The sequence below is a fragment of the Stylophora pistillata genome, chromosome 11, assembly GCF_964205215.1.
Source record: "Stylophora pistillata chromosome 11, jaStyPist1.2, whole genome shotgun sequence".
NCBI classification, from domain to species: Eukaryota; Metazoa; Cnidaria; class Anthozoa; order Scleractinia; family Pocilloporidae; genus Stylophora; species Stylophora pistillata.
This window is the reverse complement of record NC_142529.1, coordinates 5,822,344-5,844,214: the sequence shown is the minus strand read 5'-3', so window position 1 is coordinate 5,844,214 and position 21,871 is coordinate 5,822,344. Positions and strand designations below refer to the sequence as shown.

At 39.0% G+C, this 21,871-nt stretch overlaps 2 protein-coding genes across 3 annotated transcripts in view; both read right to left on the bottom strand.

The window, feature by feature from the left end:
• LOC111342857 (receptor-type tyrosine-protein phosphatase delta) overlaps positions 1-9,818 on the bottom strand; it is a 75,465-nt gene extending 65,647 nt beyond the window's left edge. The window contains exons 1-3 of one of the 2 annotated variants that reach the window (XM_088737366.1): positions 9,508-9,818; positions 7,403-7,704; positions 7,177-7,321 (exon numbers count right to left, since the gene is read on the bottom strand). In XM_088737366.1, coding sequence (XP_088593492.1) covers positions 7,177-7,321; positions 7,403-7,704; positions 9,508-9,517 — 457 coding nt within the window. In that variant the 5' untranslated portion in view covers positions 9,518-9,818. The remainder of the gene's footprint in view (positions 1-7,176; positions 7,322-7,402; positions 7,705-9,507) is intronic. The other variant, XM_088737365.1, reaches the window with a different exon arrangement.
• A 10-nt stretch (positions 9,819-9,828) lies between these two features.
• LOC148719798 (neuropilin-1a-like) lies at positions 9,829-21,363 on the bottom strand. Its single transcript, XM_088737478.1, has 3 exons — positions 21,060-21,363; positions 11,055-11,202; positions 9,829-10,434 (listed from the first exon to the last, which is right to left on the bottom strand). Exons 1-3 carry the CDS (start codon positions 21,360-21,362, stop codon positions 10,121-10,123), a joined length of 765 nt encoding a protein of 254 aa, XP_088593604.1. The 5' UTR covers position 21,363; the 3' UTR covers positions 9,829-10,120.
• Positions 21,364-21,871: the final 508 nt, after the last annotated feature.

Genomic DNA, 21,871 nt, shown 5'->3' with positions numbered 1-21,871 from the left:
GTGCAACATTTTTATCAAAAGGTTTTCCTCTTTATAGCTTAGGGCATGAAAAACACAAACTAACAGAATAATTAGAGGGTATAATGGCTTACTACATGACTGACAAACACGGATCATCAAATTGGCAAATTTTCTCTTTCAAAAAAGACAGGAAAACATCTGTGTTTTTTTTTCTTTTTTTTCCTTTCATAAAAATGTCATATTCCTGGTGAACGTGACACAATTATGTTTCGTCATTGGTCATTGGTCGCTACGGAGTCACGTGAGAAGGTGCACGAGCCTGGGAAGATCAGTTGTGTGCGATCCTTTTGGCAAGGTCAGACGGTGTTTGCTCAACACCGAGAAAACTAGATGACTGCCAAAAATATGAGTGGAAGGGACCCCCTTTCCCAGTAGAAGAAGAAAATTTACTTTCTGAAGAGAACGAGACAGCAAATTCTTCGCACCGGGGTACAGACAAAGTGCTTGCTGATGTATTGTCGGCCATGACCCAAATGAGTTAATAAAAATAATAATAATAATAATAATGATAATAATAATAATAATAATAAAGGTCTTTATTAAGAATTATTGTGCAAACAGACGTGCAACAATTAACATGAATAGAATGAATAAGGAAAAAGGAAAGGTATTAATTACTATTGAAAAGACATCTAGCTATTAATAAAAACTGACTTAAAACGGCTTGTCTGAGCCTTAGGCAAAAATATAATTATGCGACCTAGTTCTCAACTGTCGTGTTCTCTGGGGAGGTAAGAGATCGCTCAACGCAGTGTTGCTGGAAGAGATCCTTTGGCATAATTTCTTATCTCTATTACAACCGATATCCAAGATACTGTGTTGCTTTAAGCAGTAACCCAGCTTATAACATCTGGCAAAGAGCTTATCAATTCTATACTTAAATATTTATTATGAAAAAGTAAGTCCATATTCTCAATAGGGTAGCCATAATATTTACAGATTCTCAAAATATGCAACCTACTGCTAGCCTTACTAAGTAGATAATCAATATGAGTATCCCAATTAACTAATAAATTTTCACTTGCTCAAAGGTAACACCCAATAGTTTCAGTTTTTCTTTTCTTCCTATGATCTCGAGTGGTTCAGGAGGCGTGTTAGAAGTTTTCCCTCGTAAAAGAAGTTCCCATGTTTTTGTCAAGTTGCCTTTCATGCAGTTCTTCTCGGACCATTCAATAAAGGATAGGACTTCCGTTTCGGATTCATCTAAGCCTACATTTGCCTCGATTGGTAAACTAATAGTTATATCATCAGCAAATTTAACTAGAAGATTCTTATTAGTAATAGGGACCTTAAGCATCGATGACTTTGGGTGTCACGGACGTTCGCCGGAAGTGATTTTCAGCTGTCGTTAGCCGTTGCTATGGATACACCGTCCGTCCCTGATGAAAGGTCACGTCGACAACGCTGGATCACTTAGTTTGACGTCCTGGAGAAAACGCAGAAATACAGGCGGATTTGACATTAAAATTGCCGTACTTCGAAGATGATTTGATGTCATTCACTCCGATAACCACCTTAAATTTTCTCGGCTGTTGTACTTGTAGTCATGTCAAGCTTGCAAGTTCCCGGTGAAGGAGGAAATTACGCTGGTCAAAGCAGATCCTCGAGGTTAGTTGTCGTGCAGCTTAATTTTTTTTTGGACGAAAATCTCTGAAGTCCTGCAAGTAACTTAGCGTAATGCGTACTTTGAGAAAAAAAATTCTTAGCCTTAGGTTAAAGTTAACTTCGCTACAACAGATAAATATCAAAAGTCGTCCGTTAGTTTTGTGCAACAAGCAGTCGGCATTTCCTATTTTGTTTATCTTTTTTGTCCGGCCCGGCTCAAAGTGCGACATCTAGCTATACGAATGTACACACTTTTTTCTCTTGTAATCTCTCTGAGATTGGCGGAAATTAAAGTATATAGGTAGCCGTGATACCGCCCAAACTGGTTTGAAAATAAAATGTGTGTTGCAGCTATTAAACTTACTCTTACACGTAAAGCATATTATTTAAGCTTAAGTAATAGAGCACTTTTTCCGTGTTTATATAGCCTCATCTAAACATGAGGTTGGTTGGGAGAATTCAAGAAAGTTTGCAACTGTGGTGGTTATATACCAGCCATGCCATTTGTTGGCTGACTGGTAGAATTCATATTAATTACTTTACTGACGTACTACTATCCTCTGTATAGAACATTTAAATTGGCCTAAAATCGCTGGGCAACGAAGGATTTTAAGCTTGGGAATGAAAAATATAAATTTTTACAAAAAATAGGGTGTACGCTCGAAAACTGGAAGTAATGTATAATTGGGGGGACTTATATTTACATATGCTACAGAGAAGTTTAACATTGCATTTTTTAATCATATCAGGTCAACTGGGCATGATGTTCATGTAAGCTAACTGGATACTTGTATAAGTTATCTTTTAAAGGCTGAAATTTCATGCATTGTTTTAAAACAGTGGTAAAATGGAATGGAGTGAACAGAAAGACATTCTCCAGTGCAGTGAAGTCTTGCAGGCTGAGCCATACAGGGCTAAAGAGAAGACTGTGGGGAGAGCACAGGCATGGGAGAAAATTGCCAACATTCTCAACAAAAGAGCAGAGTTTAAAGTTAACAAGAGGTCTGTAAGAGACCATTATATGGTCCTGGTGAAAAAATTAAAAAAAAAGACTTCACAATAGTTAAAAGCCAGTGGCATCAGTCCCGAGCCAACCAAGCTGGACAGGCTACTCAAAGAAATCATAGAGAGAGCTGAGGCCTGTGATCAGTCAAGAGACGAGGAGGATGAAAACACAAGAGAGAAACAACAGAAAGAACAAGAGCAAGCTAAGGATATCAGGCTCAAAGCCATGGAGTCATTGAGTGAAACGAAATGACTCCATGGCTTTCACTTTCAGATGGGGATGGTGAAAATCAAAACAAGGCCAAAAAGAGGCAATCCAATGGAACTGAAATGGTGGCCTATTTGACTTTCACTTTCAGATGACTTTCACACTCCATGACTTTCACTTTCAGATGGGGATGGTGAAAATCAAAACAAGGCCAAAAAGAGGCAATCCAATGGAACTGAAATGGTGGCCTATTTGAGGGAGCAGGCAACTGAAGAGAACAGGCTAAAAGGGAGAGATATAGAAATAAGATCTGTGCAGTTGGAGAAAGAGACTGAGAGGCAGCAATTGCTTGACAAGCAGCATAACAGCCTGATGCAACTGCTGTTACAACAGCAGCAGCAGCGATAACAACAACAACAGTTCCAGTAACAACAATAGCAGCAGTTGCTTCAAATGCAAACCTACATGGCTCAACAGCAACAACAGCAGTATAAGATGCTTATGGCAATATTAGAATAGAAAAATTGAAAAAAGAAGTGTAAATCCTCAAATATGAGCACTCTCCTATCCACGAAAATTTGAAATAAGCACCCTGTCCCCTTCCCTGGCCCAGATTTAAACATTAATACATGCTTTCAATTCAGCTTGTGAACATGTTTAAAGTGAACTGAAAAGGATCCCTCTTGAATAAGCACCCTACTGTTTTAACTCAAAATTTGAATAAGTACCCTGAACGTGTTCGCTAAGACAGACAGTGAAACACCAGAGACTCTAAACACAACATTTAATCTTGTAAGCCGAGTGCACATCAAGCGAAGTGAACGAATACATCCAGGAACTCAGATGTAAGGTAAACTGTATAAATTAACTCAAACTACATAAATTAACGTCGTTACACCCTGGGCACCACTTATTTGAAGATTTACAATATTATACCATGAAACATATATTTCATGCCTTTTATTTTTTGTAATATTGTTGGATATCTTTTGAGCTACTCTTTTAAAACATTTTTTTTAAACTATGATTGTATTGGCCCCAACCAAAGCAACAGACCGGTACATATTAACTTCATTGATCAAAAGAATCACCATCTACTTCAGTTGGAGTCTGTTAGTGTGATGAAATTGACTGCTTACATATTTTTTATGCTTAACATATTTTTTATTGCTTGTGATGTCTTCATGCTTTCTGTATTACATTTTATATAATTGGTTGATGACACAATTTATTCATACCAGTATATACATTGTAATTACTGATCCTCAAAAGGTATATTACTGATAAGAAATTAATGCCATGTATAGAACTTTAAAATTTACATGACTTGCTATAATATAAAACTGGGCACATTACCTTGAAACAAAATTTTGATTAAAAACTTAATGAACTTAGCCATACAGTGTAATGAGCATTTATAACACAAGCCCTTATTTTTATTTTGGTACAGAAGATTAAGTGATTAGACAACCACAGTCCCCACAGTTATCAAATTGATATTAGTTTTTTATTTGTCTGTCCTGTTATTGGCAATTAATTTCGTCCAAACCTGTGGATCATGTCACCCAAATGACATGGGTATGCAAATCTTTTTAGCAACAGTCCTTCTATGCGGTTGGCCTTAGTTCGTTGGTGGCAGCACAGACTCGCAGGTAATCCAAGGGCATCAGCAAGTCCAACAATGTCCATTTTTCTTACTCGAAACTCCTGAAAACACTCTGCTTCGTCCATAGAATCGAGATCAAAACGATCGTAGTCGGCGTGAGGAAATGATGGACTTTTGGAGAAACTAGCGTCATACAATAACAAAAATTCTTCTTCGGAAATAAAATGATGACTCAATGCTAGAGAAAGCTTTTCTTGAGCTTCCTTTAAACTGGACATCGTCAAGATCGAGAGCAGGCCAAGGATGTGTTTACATTTTCACGGTCGACCGACAACGTCTGTAAATTAGCGTAATTGTTTTGCTTAACGCAGTCATGTCACGAACTCTGTTGGCGACAACGTCGTTCCCAGGTTCCCCCTCCTACAAACGATCGAACGTCCGTGACGCCCAAAGTCATCGATGCTTAAGGTCCCTAGTAACAGCTTTGATATCGTTAATAAAAATAGAAAATAAGACCGGCCCCAGGACTGTACCTTGAGGAACATCCCTATTTATAGAAACATATTCAGTACTATGACCATCGACAACAACTCTTTGCTTTCTATGATTTAAAAAACTAATAAGCCAATTAATAATATATGGACTAATGTTAACTTGCTTTAATTTACTACAGAGGGAATTGTGTGATACAGAGTCGGCGGCCTTACTAAAGTCAAAGGAAAAAATTCTGACAAAATCGGACGACATGTCGTCCATGGAAAACGCAATGAAACGGTTAGCTGGCGCACCAGAAGACCATGCTACACCATCAAAAAGGAGAACATCTCCTACAACTAATACCATGAGTGATAGTGGACATTCAGACCCTGAGAAGTCAGATTCTGAGGAACTTAATTTCCCGCCCAATGGTGACCTGCCAAAACTGGGCAGCTCTGACGCATTGCTCAAGCCTTTGAGTCGGACGAGCAAACTGACCCAAAAGTCGCTCACAAATTGGCGGATATTGTCAAAAAGCGATGGGGTTCTAAGTTAGAGGAAGCCAAATTAAAAGAAAAATTGGCGAAATACAATCGACCTGATAATTGCGAGAAATTAACTGTGCCAAAGGTCAACCCTGAGATCTGCAATAAGCTGAAGCACGTGACCAGGAGCGCAGATTTACACCTTGCCAACATGCAGAAAGTACTTGTCAAAGTCGGTAGTGTAATCGTTACATCGACTGACACACTGTTGGCTATCCGTGCAGATCCTGAGAAGACCTCAGCGTCGGCCCTCACTGAGAAATTGGGGAAATTAATCACGTATAATGCTGAAGCTCTGGCATTGTTAGGCCATGTAAACATTGACCCATCATACCGCTGACGCAACGCCATCAAACCAAACTTAAAAAACGAGTATTCCTTGTTGTGTGGCTCTCAAGTACCCATCACGGGTCGTAGAATTTAGCATTCTTTGCATTCTATTTCAGTTTATTAGCATTCCCTCGGGAATACGTTTTGTTTTTCTTTCCCGTGTTCGCTATAATTTACATGTTGTAATATTCTAGCTTTTTAGTTTCATCGTCGATTTCACCGAGAGAACATCTGGTTTAGTTGCCCTTTTTTCGCGGCCTACAGCGCCGATACAATGTAAGTTCCTAGTAATTATGTTCATCGCGTTCGCTTTAGCCGCCTTTCAGTTTTATATTTCTGCATTTTGTAAACTTGTATTTTTGTTGGTTCTTTATCAGTTCAAACCTCTTCCTCTATCGAGCGTTTAAAATCATTGCTGTAAGCGGCCACGAAAGGACACGCCTTTTGGCAGTTACACGGGTTTATTGTTTGGAGATGAGCTGCAATCTCAGCTTAACAATATCAAAGCAACTAACAAAATTGGCTATGCGACTACTGCAAAGCCATAATTTATTATCGCAACCATTGCGATGGCTGGAAGGGCAAATCTTCTCACTCGAATGGGAAGCCTTTTTTAGGGTAGAGGGGCTTGTCTTCCCGGCCACACAACCACAATTCCTACAAACCACGGGAAACCGAGAAGAAATCCAGCCAGTGAAATGCTCTGATATCCCAACAGACAAGGTAAATATGTTACAGTTCCTTGAGCACAATGTGCACTGCTTTAAAGTAGGGGGGTCTGGGAGAATATTATTATCAGTGGCAGGCCTTAACCTCAGACCCTGAGATATTGCAAATGATACTAGGCCAGCCAATCGAATTTACCAGGACTCCATATCAAAGAGTAGTCCCCAAGGAGAAGAAAATCCTAGATTTGGACAAACAACATGTCATTGATACTGAAATAGCTGAACTCCTTGATAAGGGTGTTATTACCCCAAGTAGTCATGAAAAAGGGGAATTTTATCTCTCCTATTTTTACTAGGGCCAAAAAGGATGGTTCTTTCAGAGTAATTTTAGATTTTACTGGTTTTCTGAGAGTCATTGGTTGGGAGCAAAGGAGTCATGTGCCCACCATGTGTTATTAAATTAACCCATGATTGGGTGTAAGTGCTCACATCTGTTAAAGACTGACCCTCCCAGGCTCATGCGCCTTCTCACATGACTCCTTCACTCCCGACCATTGACTCACAGAATCCCAATCAAACTTCACCTTACAGATAAGCCTCGTTTAACTTACGTATTTTAGGTTACTAAATGGCCAATTTGAAAAAAGGTTGAGCTTTTATATATTCCCGAAATCATGCACGATTAAATGTACATAAAAGTTTCACACTCACTTGGTTTTTGTTTCACTCCAAATACCTCTGTTCTCATACACACCCCAACATGGTAAGTTTTTGGCAGGAATCGCACATATCTTGTTAACAGTCCATAAAAAACGTGCTTCACTTCTGAGTTCCTATCATTGTTTCCTCTCAAAACCTGAAAAAGGAAAAAAAACCACCAATGAAACCCTTACACTTGCAGGTGAGATACTGCTTCTGATAGAGAATGTATTTCCACCTTGACTTGTCCGCCTTCCAAGTAGTCTGCCCAATTTGTCCCATCTGTGGATAATTGTAGTTTGTAAGTCTTCACCCACTGATCTCCTTTAGAGTTCCCTTGAGTAGACACAGCACAGATGATGTGAAGCGTCTGTAGATCAATCTTTATATGTGGGTTAGTGTCACTTATTCCTGCACACCATGATGATCCTGATGTGTAGTTCAGTCTACCATTCTTGGCAGGTGTGCTGGAAGAAGAAGCACTTACTCCAAAGTCTGGAATTCTTCCATTTTCCATTCCAAGATTGAACTCAATACAACCTATAGATTTAAAAAAATATCTAAAGCATTATTACAAATAACAGGGAAAATAATTATTAGTAATGAACAATATAGAGGTTTAAGGGAGTAAAATGACAATTTAAAAAAGTGAATGGCCACAATTTGGCTGGCTCTTCTAGTCAACAATCTTCCAATGTATATATGATAAAAAAGAATGTTTTAACTTTGTTACAATCAATGTATCTTTGAGATCCCAAGCAATTTAGTAGCAACCATTTGCTGGCAGTCCTAGATTCATCCAGGCATCAGACCTACATGAACAAAGTAGTCTTCTGGTCAGCTATGAAAGACCCTTGGCCTGGAATGAGGACTCACGGTTGTTTTTCAAGGATTTGACTGCTATTAGAGCCATATATCATATATGGCCTGACTGGAAACAGTGGTAGCCCCTGGATAGATACATAGATACATAGATACATACATACTTTAGATACATACATAGATACATACATACATACATACATACATACATGCTTCTAGAAAAGGAAGTTAAGAGGTTATCCCTATGTGAGAGCTCCCTAAAAAATGTCTAAATGAAAATAAAATACTTAATTACAATTAAATATTTAAGTACAATTTACGCTGAAATTTAAAATGCTGAGGATTATCAGCTTCCACTATGTTTCTTGGCAATTCAATCCATAATTTAACAATCCTAATGAAAAACGAATGTTTATAACAATTGAGTATTGCTGGTTTGACGTAAAGTTTGTACTGATGATTTGCTCTCGAACATCTAGTTGTAGTGAAATAAAAAAGTCTCCAAATTCTAAATGGTAAAAACCAAAAACAATTTTATAACACTCAACTAAAGATAAATAAGTTCTACGGTCGGAAAGAGTAGGCCATTTTAGCATTTTGCATTGGTCTTCGTAGGACATGACTGTATCCTTTGCGTTGATTTAAAGCAAGTCTCGAAGCTCTTCGCTTTACATTCTCAAGAGCATGGATGTCCTAGACGAGGTAAGGACACCAGACACTGGTACCACATTTTCCAAAATTGGCTGTACAGTACAAGAGATTTGTAGAGCATAGAAAAAATATTTACATTAGTGGTGCCTATCGAGCGTTTAATGGAACCTAGGACTTTATTTGCTTTGTTTACAGTTATACTAATATGGTTATTCCAAGAGAGGTCCTTAGTTATTAGAACACCGAGATCTTTAAATTTACCTACGTCTTTCAGCTGTCCTAAGAAATAATTGGTTACTGACTTAATTATCACGTGAATGTGTAATTCGCATAGATTCACACTAATTTTATCTGCGTTAGATATCCCTTGCTTATTTGTCTTCCATTAATTTAAGCAAAGTAGCCATTCAAGTCAGCCCTTAAGTAAGTGTCATTCACTGGCCCTGCATAAAAATATACTCTTGATTTCATCGCACACCACATACACAGCTTTAAAAAATTTCATTTTCGTTTGGTTTTCCATCAATTGCATTGGATGTTCAAAGAGGAATATCATTAATTTTGTTTCAAAGCAAAGTGTTTTAACTTTTCAATATCTCAATATCTAAAATCATATCATGCCTTCATGCCATCAGTTGGCCACACATGTATAATTACTGTATTATAGTAATACAGTACAAGACCTGAATACTACATGTATGAAGCACAAAAGAGCCAACCTTGGTACTGTGAATGTAAAATTGGGCTAGTTCGAAGTTCTGTTACATTAAAGCTTTCTTATCCAAAGATCAGCTCATAACCTTTTTCACTGTTAATTGTTACACCATACTCAATTAAAAAAACAGTTAAACATCTTTTCAGAATTCTTACCATCTTTCATGGTTCTCACAACCACTACAGGAGAACTCTTTGGTCCATCACCAGCTGAAGTGAAGGCCAACACTTCAAATTCATATTCTGTGTAAATGTCTAGCCCACTGACATCTGTACTTAGTGCTGTTCCATTGTCTATAGGCAAGACAGTTGTTGATACCTTAGAGCTTCTCTTTTTGTAGAACAGTTTGAATCCTTTAACTATTCCATTTCTGGAGCCTACTGGTGGTAACTGCCAGGATGCTGTGATAATTGGAGAAGTAACTGCACTCACACTGAAGCTGCTTGGGGTTTGTGATGGGGCTGCAATTGAATAAATTTAGTACTAACTGGTTCTGTTAGATGTTACTACCAAAAAAAGAATCCTCTACAATTTGTCTGGCTCCCAACCTGTGGCTTCATCCCACAGTTGGCAGTAGCACCCATCTGGTATGTTGGAGGCATGGGTTCAAGTCCTGTTGAAGCCTGAATTTTTTCAGACTTCCTTAAACTGCAATTGCTTAAAATTGTAGCACACCAGGAACGTTCACTTGATTTAATCTGCAGGTGCAATTTATAAATTTATTTCATCAAAAAATGTGACAATTTTTTTCTCTTTCACCTTCACCTATCACATACCAGCTTCCTTTGTTCTCTCTACCTCAACGGGGCTCTTTGGTCCATTACCATCAGAAGTATATGCCAGGACTTGAAATTCATATTCTGTGTACTCATCAAGCCCAGTGACATTTCTACTGAATGTTGATCCATCTGTTATATTCAACTTTGTTGCTGGCACACCAGAACTTTTCTTTTTGTAGAACAGTATAAACCCAGTTATGGTCCTTCCATGTCTGGCAAGGACTGGTGGTGACTGCCAGGAAGCCATAATGCTGGTAGAAGAGCTCACAGTCAACTTGAAATCAGTAGGAGGTTTGGATGGAACTAAAATAAATATAGCAAGATGTGTGCTTTACTCTTAATTAAGTGGATCATCAGAGTAGGGATCTTCTACACAATTTAAGATAGACAGTTTGTTGGCGGAATTATAAATTATATTACACAAACACATTGTATCCTATACCTGGTATAAATCATGATCTCAATTTTGTTCAATGAAACAAAACGCGAACTGGCAGTATCTCAGAGGAGGAAATGTGGCATTTCACGTATGTACAGCTGTATGACTGGTCAGAGTCAAATTCTCCAATGAGCAGCTTTAAAATAACACTAAAACAAAGACTCATCCAACCAAGGCACACTCATAACTTAAGAGTATTTAACTCTGATTTAGCTCAATTCATTTACCCATGCATCCTTTCCTTGTTCAAATAATTGGTCATTGTGATCTCATTTTCGCCTCAAAAGGAGACAAATATAAGAGCAACACAAAAAAAAACTTTAATTAGAACTATTCCTGACCATAAACTTTTACTCTCAGAACCTCCAGAGTCTGGAATTTGTTAGTATAAAGCGGATAAACCTTGCTCTCGCAGATTCTGGCAAATAGATCATTTTTTCTCAAGGGGGGCTGAATTACCAACACAAGTAAAGCAAATAAATACCTTTAGTTAGAATTATTCCATAAACTTCCACTCTCAGACCTCTATAGCGATAATATGCTGTGGGCTGAAAGCGAATAAACTTTGCAATGGCAACTTCCTGAAGACTGTTTTTTGCAATGCCATTTTGATTGGAGTTTCCAGGAAAGACCTGTGGTTTGTGGTGCAGAATTTGAAATAATTTCATTTTTTTTCTAATATACTGTATCATGAACAAGTTTAAGTATCTGTGGTTTCATAAACAGAGACTTTAAGTTTTAAAACTGATGGCAAATAATTGAACCTGAACCATGGAGATTTGTTTAAGTAATATGTCTCTAATGGCTATAGTGATATTGAAGGAGTTATTGTTCCTTTTGTTAAAAAAAAGTAGTACAACATCAGTATGTGACCGTATAATTTCATTAGAACTTCAAATGTAATTTTCAGTGATACTTGAGGGAGAGGTAAATGTCATTTGTGAGAGATTCTAAGCACTGGTCAGACAGAACACACAAAAAAACATTTTTTAAAAGGGACTTAAATTTCACACAAATCAAATATTATATTACTCCTTCAAGAGTAACAAACTGATTAATACAATGTTCTGAATAATAACAGTGGAAAGGTATATGAAACAAACAATTGAACTGATTAATCAGACATAGTTTGAACAACCAATTAAGGGTTTCAACTTTAATCTAAGATTAAATTGAACGAGAGCTACATTTTGCATTCACACCCCCAAGTGCAAACTGTAATAATTTATTGTCCATGATGTTGCCACAAATGTTAGAAGGGAATAACATTAACAGACAAAATTATTTTCCTTTTACACAGACGCTTAATTAATAGCTCGATCTGTTGTTAAACCTTTTAATCTTTTCAATTAGCACACAAAATTAAAGATTACTGCTAGTATTTCTGTGTGGGTAATATGTCAGTTACTGTAGTTGATATTTCCTCTGTATTCTTTTGAAAATTTCCTGATTTTTTTTAAGATAAAACACATTATTAGTGTGAAGCTACGAGGTGATGGTTACAGTGATAAAGTTCACATGATGAAAACTCAATAACATATACAGGATTAACTGAAAGCAAACTGTAGATATTGCAATAAAGTAAGCACACAGGTTTGTGTTTTTGCTGGAATGAACAATTATGGGTGTTCCAGAAACAGCTTGTAATTCACTTAAAAGATAACTGAGGCTGAGTCTTGACCAAGCTAGCAGACACATCTGCTGTGTCCCTCCTTTTAACTTAAAAAAATTGAATCAGTGTGTTTTAGGAGCTACTTTTGGCTTTTTTACTTTGTACATATGTTACCCATACTCCAAGAACCACAAAGAACTCTTAATAACTAACGTTTCTAGAAGAATATATTTCTTGTTTTTTTCAAAAATTACAACAACTCTCTTCTAACTGTCCCAGATGTTGCCACGTAACAAGTCACATGTTTCCATTACGTTTACGCTCTAACAAACTTCTCCCCCGAGGAAAAGTGTCTTCTTTGACACTTCCACCTAAATAGCCGTACGCGAAAAGCACAGATGAATAGGTTTCACGCCCGTAAAGGGGAGTGCTACTGAAGGTTACACACATCTTGTACAATAATAGGATCCAGTCTCTAATAAAAGGCTGCAGCAACTGAAATCCATTTTAGCATCTCGCGTCCATAGGATACACTCGCCTCATTTGGAAGTACGGGAACTGAGACGTAAATCTAATCGCATTTTTTTTTGAGCAACCCAATTTACTAAAAGTTCGATTAAAACACAAAGCCGGATACAGATACGTGCCCAGAGTTAATGGTTATGGGTGCTTGTAGCAGATCACTCCTTGGCTGATACAAGATAGGTGAGGCAGCAGGGAACTGGTTAACCGGATGAAACACAGGTGGAGGCATGGGTGGATACTGCAGGTACGTTCCTGGGTAGCCAAAGATTACTGGATACTGGGACAAAGGTGAGTACAGGGGTAGCTGAAACTGTTTTACAGTTGGCAAACCTGTTCTCCACTGAGGATTCGGAGTATCACTCTGGGGTAATTGAGTTCCAGAAAAACTGTCGGCGGCTATGTCATGTACAGCAGCTTGGGTCTCATACGTGGGATTGCCAGGTGTGTTGTACGTCAGAACTGTTGGTGGATGTCTCTGTCGCTTAAGCCTAGGTTCCAGTTCTGGACTGTCTGGTGGGCTGTTGTTATCCTGGGCTAGGGGATCTTGGCCCTTTCTGTTCTCTAAGCCGCCTTCTTCTGTCTCTTCCAAAACAGTTCGATCGCTGGTTACTTTCCCTTGATGGGCGTGGTCCGATATTGCATCCTCCGACTGTGTCGGCTTAGGCTGTTTCTCTTCAACTGATGATTTGGCGAGCTCCTCAGTAACTGCCTCTTCTATGAACTGCCCAGTGTAAGGGTTCCCTGGGGTGATGGTATGTTTAGCAATTATTCCACTCGCGCTTGTTAGATATGAGATGATAGATAGCCAACGAGGCGCATAGCGCCGAGTTGGCTATAATCATCTCATGTCCAACAAGCGCGAGTGGAATAATTGTTTTATTAAAAACGTTAAATTAAATTATTAAGTTTTATTAAATTCTTAGCTCCCTTTTAATTTGGAGCTGACACGTACGCTTGCCATATTTGTAGATTATGGTATATTGGATGATATACCATAATGGCTAAGCCAATAAAGAGTCTTGAATTGCATTATCCAATGATCTAGTTTTTAATAATCATCATTACTACAGGTGCCATCTTCCAATTCTTCGGCCTGTGGTACGGGTATCTGACAAGCAGTGCTACGGTTGTCTTTCTCGATCCTTCCTTCCCTCCTCTGACTAGCTCCGTTTGGGATGTTAATGGGAAGGTTATTGCATGGCAATAGCAAATTCCTATGTAGGATTCTGTTCCTCCCGGGGCTAGCCTCGGGCTTGACTTCATACACAGGGCTATCTTCCTCCTTACGGCTAACGACTTTGTGAATCTGATCCTCCCAATGCGAGCGCAGCTTCCCCAGTCCATCCCGTTCTCTTAGATTGCGTACAAGAACTCAATCACCAGGCAGCAATATTGAACTTAACCACAAACCCTAAAATTCGTACAAAACGGTCATAACGTTGTTTGGCTCGTGTGTCTGCTTCACTGGACCTCTTGCCTGCCAATTTGTAGGCCTCTGTCATTGCTTTGCGCCACTTTTCGACATATTGTGAATGATTCACGTGGTTGGTTTCATCTTCAGTACCAAACATTAAGTCTACCGGCAAACGGGGATGGCGGCCGAAGAGAAGGAAAAACGGTGAGTAGCAAGCTGATTCGTGTTTCGTGCAGTTATAAGCGTGTACCACATGGTTCAAGTGTTCTGCCCAACGTGATTTCTGGGTCTCTGGCAAGGTACGGAGCCTTCCCAAGAGTGTCCGGTTGAAGCGCTCAACTTGACCGTTCCCCTGGAGATGATAGGGGGTAGTGTGAGAATGTTCCACGCCGCACAGCTTCTCGAGCTCTCAATGAAGGTTATTTTCAAATTCTCCTCCTTGATCATGGTGAATTCTGGACGGAAAACCAAACCGGAGAATAAAATCAGTGTAAAGTTTCTGGGAAACTGTCTTAGCTGATTTGTTTCTCGTGGCGTAAGCATGGGCGTAGCGTGTAAAATGGTCTATCACAACGAGAATATATTCGTACCCCCCTCTACTCTTCTCCAAATGAAGGAAGTCAATGGCGACCAGCTCAAAAAGTGAGGTAGTCACAATGGGATTTCGTGGGGCTCTAGTCTTAAGCGAGGGGGCTTTTTGTTTAACACATTGACAGACATGTCCAATATGGTATTCAATATCTCACTGCATGTGGGGCCAATAGAAGTGCTCTCTAGCAAGGTCTAGCGTGCGGTCCACCCCAAGATGACCCATGTTTTCGTGGAGTTCCTTAAGGATGCATGAACGAAGCTGTCTGGGTACAATAACTTGAGTCCTAGTTCCTTTACGGCGTTTAAGTATGCCATCATCATCAAGGGATAAAGGCTGATAGTTTCGAAAGAAACTGTTTGGGGCTGCGTCGGAGGGAGTAACGAAATAGCTTGGATATATCAACAAAGTTGAAGTGGTAAATTGGCCACCGTAACGATTATAAAAGCTGATTTTTCGAGCGTTAGCCCATTCATGCAGGAGGAGTTGCGTCTCAGCCAACTCACGTTTTCTCTCTGCTGTTGGTGGTCGTTGGCCACGCTGGACTAAATCCCTTACTCGACAAACGACCTGGTCAGTGGTTTGTGCTTGCTTCAGGTCTATTCTTGGTCCTGTGAATTTTTCACTTTTAAATGGGTCAGTCGTTAAGACGGCGTGGTCTCCTGTAAGGGCAGACACCCAGTTCACTTGTCCTCGGTCTTGAGATTTTGCCGAAGCGGCAACGGCCTGAAGGACCTCCTGTAGTACTATTTCTGCGTAAGCTGTGTCCTCAAAAGGAATTCGAGATAAAGCATCGGCATCAACGTTAGCTTTTCCTGGGCGATGGTGTATGGTAAAATTGAAATCAGCTAACTCTCCAATCCAGCGCAAACCGGTGGCGTTCAGTTTTGCAGAGGATAAGACATAGGTGAGTGGATTATTATCAGTGAACACTTTAAAACTTGGTGCGTAGTAGAGATAGTCTTGAATCTGATCGCATATAGCCCACTTGAGGGCTAGGAATTCCAATTTTCCAGAATGGAAATGATAGTTCTTCTCGTCTGGAGTCAAGTTGCACGACCCGTACCCGACAACACGAAGAATGTCATCCTGATACTGATACAACACGGCGCCCAAGCCATCCTTTAAGGCGTCTGTATGGAGGACAAACGGTTTGTGAAAGTCAGGATACGCCATTACCGGAGCACTTGTGGTCGAGTCGATAAGAGTCCGCAAGGCATATTGATGAATATCAGTCCAATCCACCGAGTGTTTTGCCGGTAATTGGCCATTGTTACTGCGGTCCTTCCCAGATTTGTCCAGCTGAACTTGCCGTGGAGAGCGACTAGCTGTCTTCACCACATCATAGATCGGCTTGGCGATTCTAGAAAAGTCTTTTAACATATCGCCGGTAATAGCTCAGGAAACCCACAAGTTTGCGCACTTCACTAACTGTCTTTGGAGGCGAGTCTCTGAGTGCAAGGACAGGCTTAATACTGCATGGATCTGTTTGTAACCCTCTTCTGACACAATTCGCCCGAGGAATGTCACCTCTCTCTTAAAAAAATTTGCATTTTCGAGGTTTCAGTTTGACCCCATATTCTTTTAGTCGTCGAAGAACCTTGCACATTTTTTCGATGTGATCCTCAAAGGTGTCACTGAATATGATAATATCATCCAGGTAGGGTACACAAACAGTGTCTCTCAAGTCTCCCAAACAATTCTCCATAAAGCTTTGGAACGCTCCAGGCGCGCGGGAAAGACAAAATGGTATCCGGACCCACTTGTACAAACCCCATGGGGTAATGAAAGCCGTCAAAGGCTGACTATTTGGACTCATAAACCCTTGATAGTAAGCTTTTCCCTGGTCAAGAACAGAGAACCATGAGTTGCCACTGAGGTTATCCAGCATCTCTTGTATTCGGGGTATCGGGTGGCGGTCAGGTCGAGTCTTCTTCTTTAGTGCTCTGAAATCCATGCACAGCCGTAAGCTGTGGTCCTTTTTTCTCACACACACGACCGGAGAGCTGTACGAGGATGACGATTTCTTTATAAAATCCCGGTTTAACAAATCTTCAATGTAGGCCTTGACCTCTGAGTAGAGTGGTTTAGGTACTGCTAAACCATAAACCATAAACTTCTAAACCATAAACCTCCACTCTCCTGCTAAACCATAAACTTCCACTCTCAGACCTTTATAGTTATGATATGTTGTTGGCTGAAAGCGGATAAACTTTGCAATGGCAACTTCCTGAAGACTGTTTTTTGCAATGCCATTTTGATTGGAGATTCCAGGGAAGACCTGTGGTTTGTGGTGCAAAATTTGAAATAATTTCATCACTTTTTTTTTCTAATATACTCTATCATTAACAACTTTAAGTATCAGCCATTCCATAAACAGAGACTTTGAGCTTTAAAACTGATGGCAAATCATTGAAACATGAACCATGGAGATTTGGTTAAGTAAATGCCTCTAATGGCTGTAATGATATTGAAGGACTCATTGTTTCCACTTGTTAAAAAAAGAAGTACAAAATCAGTATGTGATCATGTATTCTTTAGAACTTCAAATGTCATTTTTGGTGATACTTGAGGGAGAGGTAAATGTAATTTTCGAGAAATTCTAAGAGGCATTGGTCTGACAAAACACCAAAAAAATACAGATTTTTTGGAAGGGACTTGATTCCACAGAAATCAAATAATATACTCCCTCAAGTGTAAAAAACTGATTAATGCAATGTTCTGAATAATAACAATGAAAAGGTAGATGAAAGAAACAATTGAAATAATTAATCAGACATAGTTTGAGCAACCAAGTAAGGGTGTCAACTATATAATCTAAGATTAAACTGAACGAAAGCTACATTTTGCATTAATATTCACAGCCCTAAGTGCAAACTGTAATTGTCCATGGTGTTTCCATAAATGTTAGAAGGAAATCACATTAACAAACATAAAATTATTTTCCTATTACACAGACACTTAATAGCTCTTTTGTTAAACCTTTTAATCTTTTCAATGAGCACACAAGGATTATAAACTGTTAGTATTTCTGTGTGGGTAATATGAGTTACTGTAGTTGATATTTCCTCTGTATTCTTTTGAACATTTCCTGATTTTTTAAGATAAAACAGTCATATTAGTGTGAACCTATGAGGTAATGGTTATAGTAATAAAGTCTACATGATGAAAACTTAATAACATATATACAGGATACTGAAAGCAAACTGTACAAATTGCAATGAAGTAAACACACAGGTTTGTGTTTCTGCTGGAATGAACAATTATGGGTGTTCCAGAAACAGTTTGTAATTCACTTAAAAGATAACTGAGGCTGAGTCTTGACCAAGCTAGTAGACACATCTTCCGTGTCCCCCCTCATAACTTAAAAAAATTGAATCAGCAAGTGTTGTAGGAGCTACTTTTGGCTTTTTTAATATGTACATAAACATGACCATCATTCATGTATACAGTCCAAAACCACTGCAACCTTGAGGAAAACTGAATTACCAATTGTTGTAATGATTAAAAATCTGTTGTAATAGTGTAAAACAAGGATTAAAAATGGGTCAAGAAAATGGCTACTCTGCTATTAAGGAGAGGTGGCCACTTTAGCAGGGTTTGAGCCAGGCCACGCCATTGTGCCAATCCCGCACTGCAATCAAAATTGTCCCTTAAAAAAATGGCCAAAGGGACAATTATTTGTCGCCTTCAAAATTTAGGGAAAAAGGTCGAAAGGAAGCACACACAAAGAGATTTAGTTCAGTACAGAAATCTAGCCACATCTAAAACAGAACATGAAAAGAATATTTTATCGCACGTTTCAAAAAGTTCATTCTAAAGTCACATTTCTGCAGTCACGCTCAACTGGACACGTGCGTCTCATGCTCAACCAAGCGTGGTGAACTTTACATTTGGTGTGTAACATGTCACATCAAAAACGTGTTCGAACATTAGAGAGCTTTTCAGCTCCAAATCGAAGCCAGCGTGAATCTGCAAAAACTGGCACGGAAGAAGAACCGGAAGAAACGGATGAGGATCAAAGGAAACCGAAAAAGTCATGAACTTTCCAGAAAAACCTGGTTGCAAGATCACACATGGTTGCGCTATGAAAAGGAGGCGATGTTCTGCTATTTTTGCCGGAAATCTAAGAAGACAAACCCCTTTGCATCGGCAGAAGGGTGTACAAATTTTAGAACCTCAACTCTGCAAAGACTGTAAAGAACATGAGGATGCTGTTAGTGAAGAAGCTATGAGGGATACGTTCAGCTGGCCAAGGAGGATATAGCAACAGTCAAGTACGACTCACTGCTCAATTTTCTGGATGAAGTTGGCTTCGAAAGTGTTAAGAATCTTCGAGTAGGAGGAAATGCTACCTACCAATCTCATCAAAGTGTCGAAGGTATGCAAGATGCTATTGCTACTGTTCTGAAGTCTAACATTGACAAACTAGTAGAAGCCAGCCCATTCTTTTCTCTGTTAATTGATGAATCAACAGACTTCAGTAATCATGAAGATCTTCTTTATGTTAAGTTATTGAATGAATTTAAACCAAAACTGCACATTTTAGAAAACATCAACGTTCAGGATGGAAAGGCCGAAACTATTACCACTGCTGTTAACTTGCTAAATAAATGGAAAGGAGAAACTTGCACAAAGACAAAATGACAGGATTCGGCAGCGATGGAGCGAGTGTCATGAGAGGAAAAAACAATGGAGTTTCAAAACAAATGAAGGACGATAGTCCATTTCTTGTGTCTATCCACTGCATGGCTCACAGGCTTGCACTTTGCACAAGCCAAGCAGCTAATGGTATTCCTTATTTGGCAAAATTCAAAGAGATCCTTACTGATCTGTACCGCTACTTTGACAAGTCTGCCCTCCAGTCACTAGCAGAATTTGAGACGATCTTTGAACATCCTGAGCTAGAAATCAAGGAAGTGTTTGATATCAGGTGGCTTTCATTCTATGGTGCTCTGGAGACAATGTACCGCACTCGGCCGTCTCTTCCGGCCTATGTGGAATCCCGACACCACCCCCGTGGATTCAAAAAGAGCCTGAAGGAGTTCAATATCATTGCCACCCTCTGCATGATGATGGATGTGATTCTTATTCTCACATTCATAAGCCTTGCTTTACAAAAGGAACATGTAGAGCTTGCATCAGTTCAGGCACGGGTGAAATCAACTATTACTCAAATAACAGCTCTTAAGAGTAACAACGGCAAATTCTCGTCCGAGATTTTGCCATCATAAGATGATGTTTCAGAAGTTAAATGGAGTCGAGAGAACACTACTAAAGTGACTGCATGCCTGTGAAATTCAACAATTTGAATCAATGAAAATGAAATTCCTTGACAATGTCTTACTAAATCTTGAAAAGAGATTCCCCATAGATTCCACAAATTGTAGTTAATGCATTCGGGATTCTTAGTCTCCACAATGTGCGTTTTCAAAATGAAAATCTGTCAACCTACGGAAATGAAGAGCTGGAAACGTTGCTTTCCCATTATGGATCTGCAAAGGAACCTAAGGTGGTAAAGATGTACCAGCAGTTGTGGATGTCAAAAAATGCAGAATTGAATGGAACTTTGTTAAAGGGCTGGTTGTTGGAGAGCATTACCCGTGGGCCACATTGCTGAACTATGGAAAATGCTTGCTACCCATCATAGCGATGAAGTCCAAAATTTAATTAAGCTTTGTAAAGTCGCACTTGTATTGCCTACTAATATAGCTGGCTGTGAAAGAGGTTTTAGCGCACAGAATCAAATTAAGAACGTTGGATGTGCTCATGACCATTGACATTGAGGGGCCACGTTCCAAGGACTTTGACTTTTCTACAGCCCTTGATGTTTGGGCTCCAACCAACAGAAGAGATCATACATGTACGTCTATCAGTAATTAAGAAAGGAATTGAATTTTAAAAGGGGATGCCAGGACGAGATTCTGCTGTGAAATGTTTTAAAGTATAAAGCATAGTCATTGATCCTCCGTTTAAATTTGACAAAAAAAAAAGTCTTCACACCAATAACTTAACTTTTCTTGTTTGTATCAAGGATCAGGTGAAAAAAAATGTTTTGTTGGCTTGCCTGTATGAATGTAAAAAAAATGTTCAATAAAAATTAATTTGTCTGTCCCCCTAAAAATAAAAATGTCCCCCAAAATATTAGCAAAGGGGACAAATTCTCCCCCAGTGATCAAATCCTAGCTCAAACCCTACTTTAGGAAAGAAATTACTTGAGAAAGCAAATTAATTTCCTTAAGCTTACGTCTAGGTAAATACAAGCATGGTGTTACAGTCCTGCAAAAACTGATTGTAAGTGAACTATTTTGTCTAACTTAAAATAACTTTGAAGTTCATATAAACCAACCTTGTCAGCATTGTTTTCCTGATAGGTGACAAACTTTGAACTATTGAGGGATAATTGAAACTTGTACTTTGTTGTCCACTCCCTAGCCCTTGGATTTCCCTGCGTAGCTACAGCACAGATGACATACTCAAACAGCAGGTCAATTTGAAGGTAATCATTAGCATTGCTGTTCCCCTTAGGTGCCCATGAATATGTATTATTTAGGCGACCATATGTAGCTGCATATATTGAACTATATTCTGACGAGGCTGAGAAGCTGCTGTCTGGAATAGTGTCACTCTTGGCTACACCAATGGCCTGCATAGAACATTCTGAAAGGTAATAATATATAATCAACCCTCCCTAGATAATAAAATGTAGAAAAAATATAAAACAGAAAATGCTTAGAATGGCTACTTGTACCCCTGTAATGCATCTTGGTTGAGTGCTGCCCTTCAATGTGCACTTCAATTCGCAAAAATTACAATTGAACTTCAAACAAAAAATAACCAGATTTTATTAAAGTTCAGAATGAAGTTTCTCTTGGTGGATTTTTAAACAATTCAATATTCATAAGACTAACAGGTAATCACATTAGTGCCTGGATTTCTTTGATGAGTGCATAAAAGTCATATATCTACCATTTAATTTTACCCAAGTACAGTATAGTACTAGTATAGGTATTAAAATAATTTTGAGTCCAATTCAGTGTTACTATGAGCATGAGCAGATTTTTCAAACTTTCAAAATTGCAAACAAAATTGCACTAGCTATTAGTATGCGGCAAGTGGAATTCTGTAGTCTTTCAAAAATTTACAAGATAGTGCTTACTA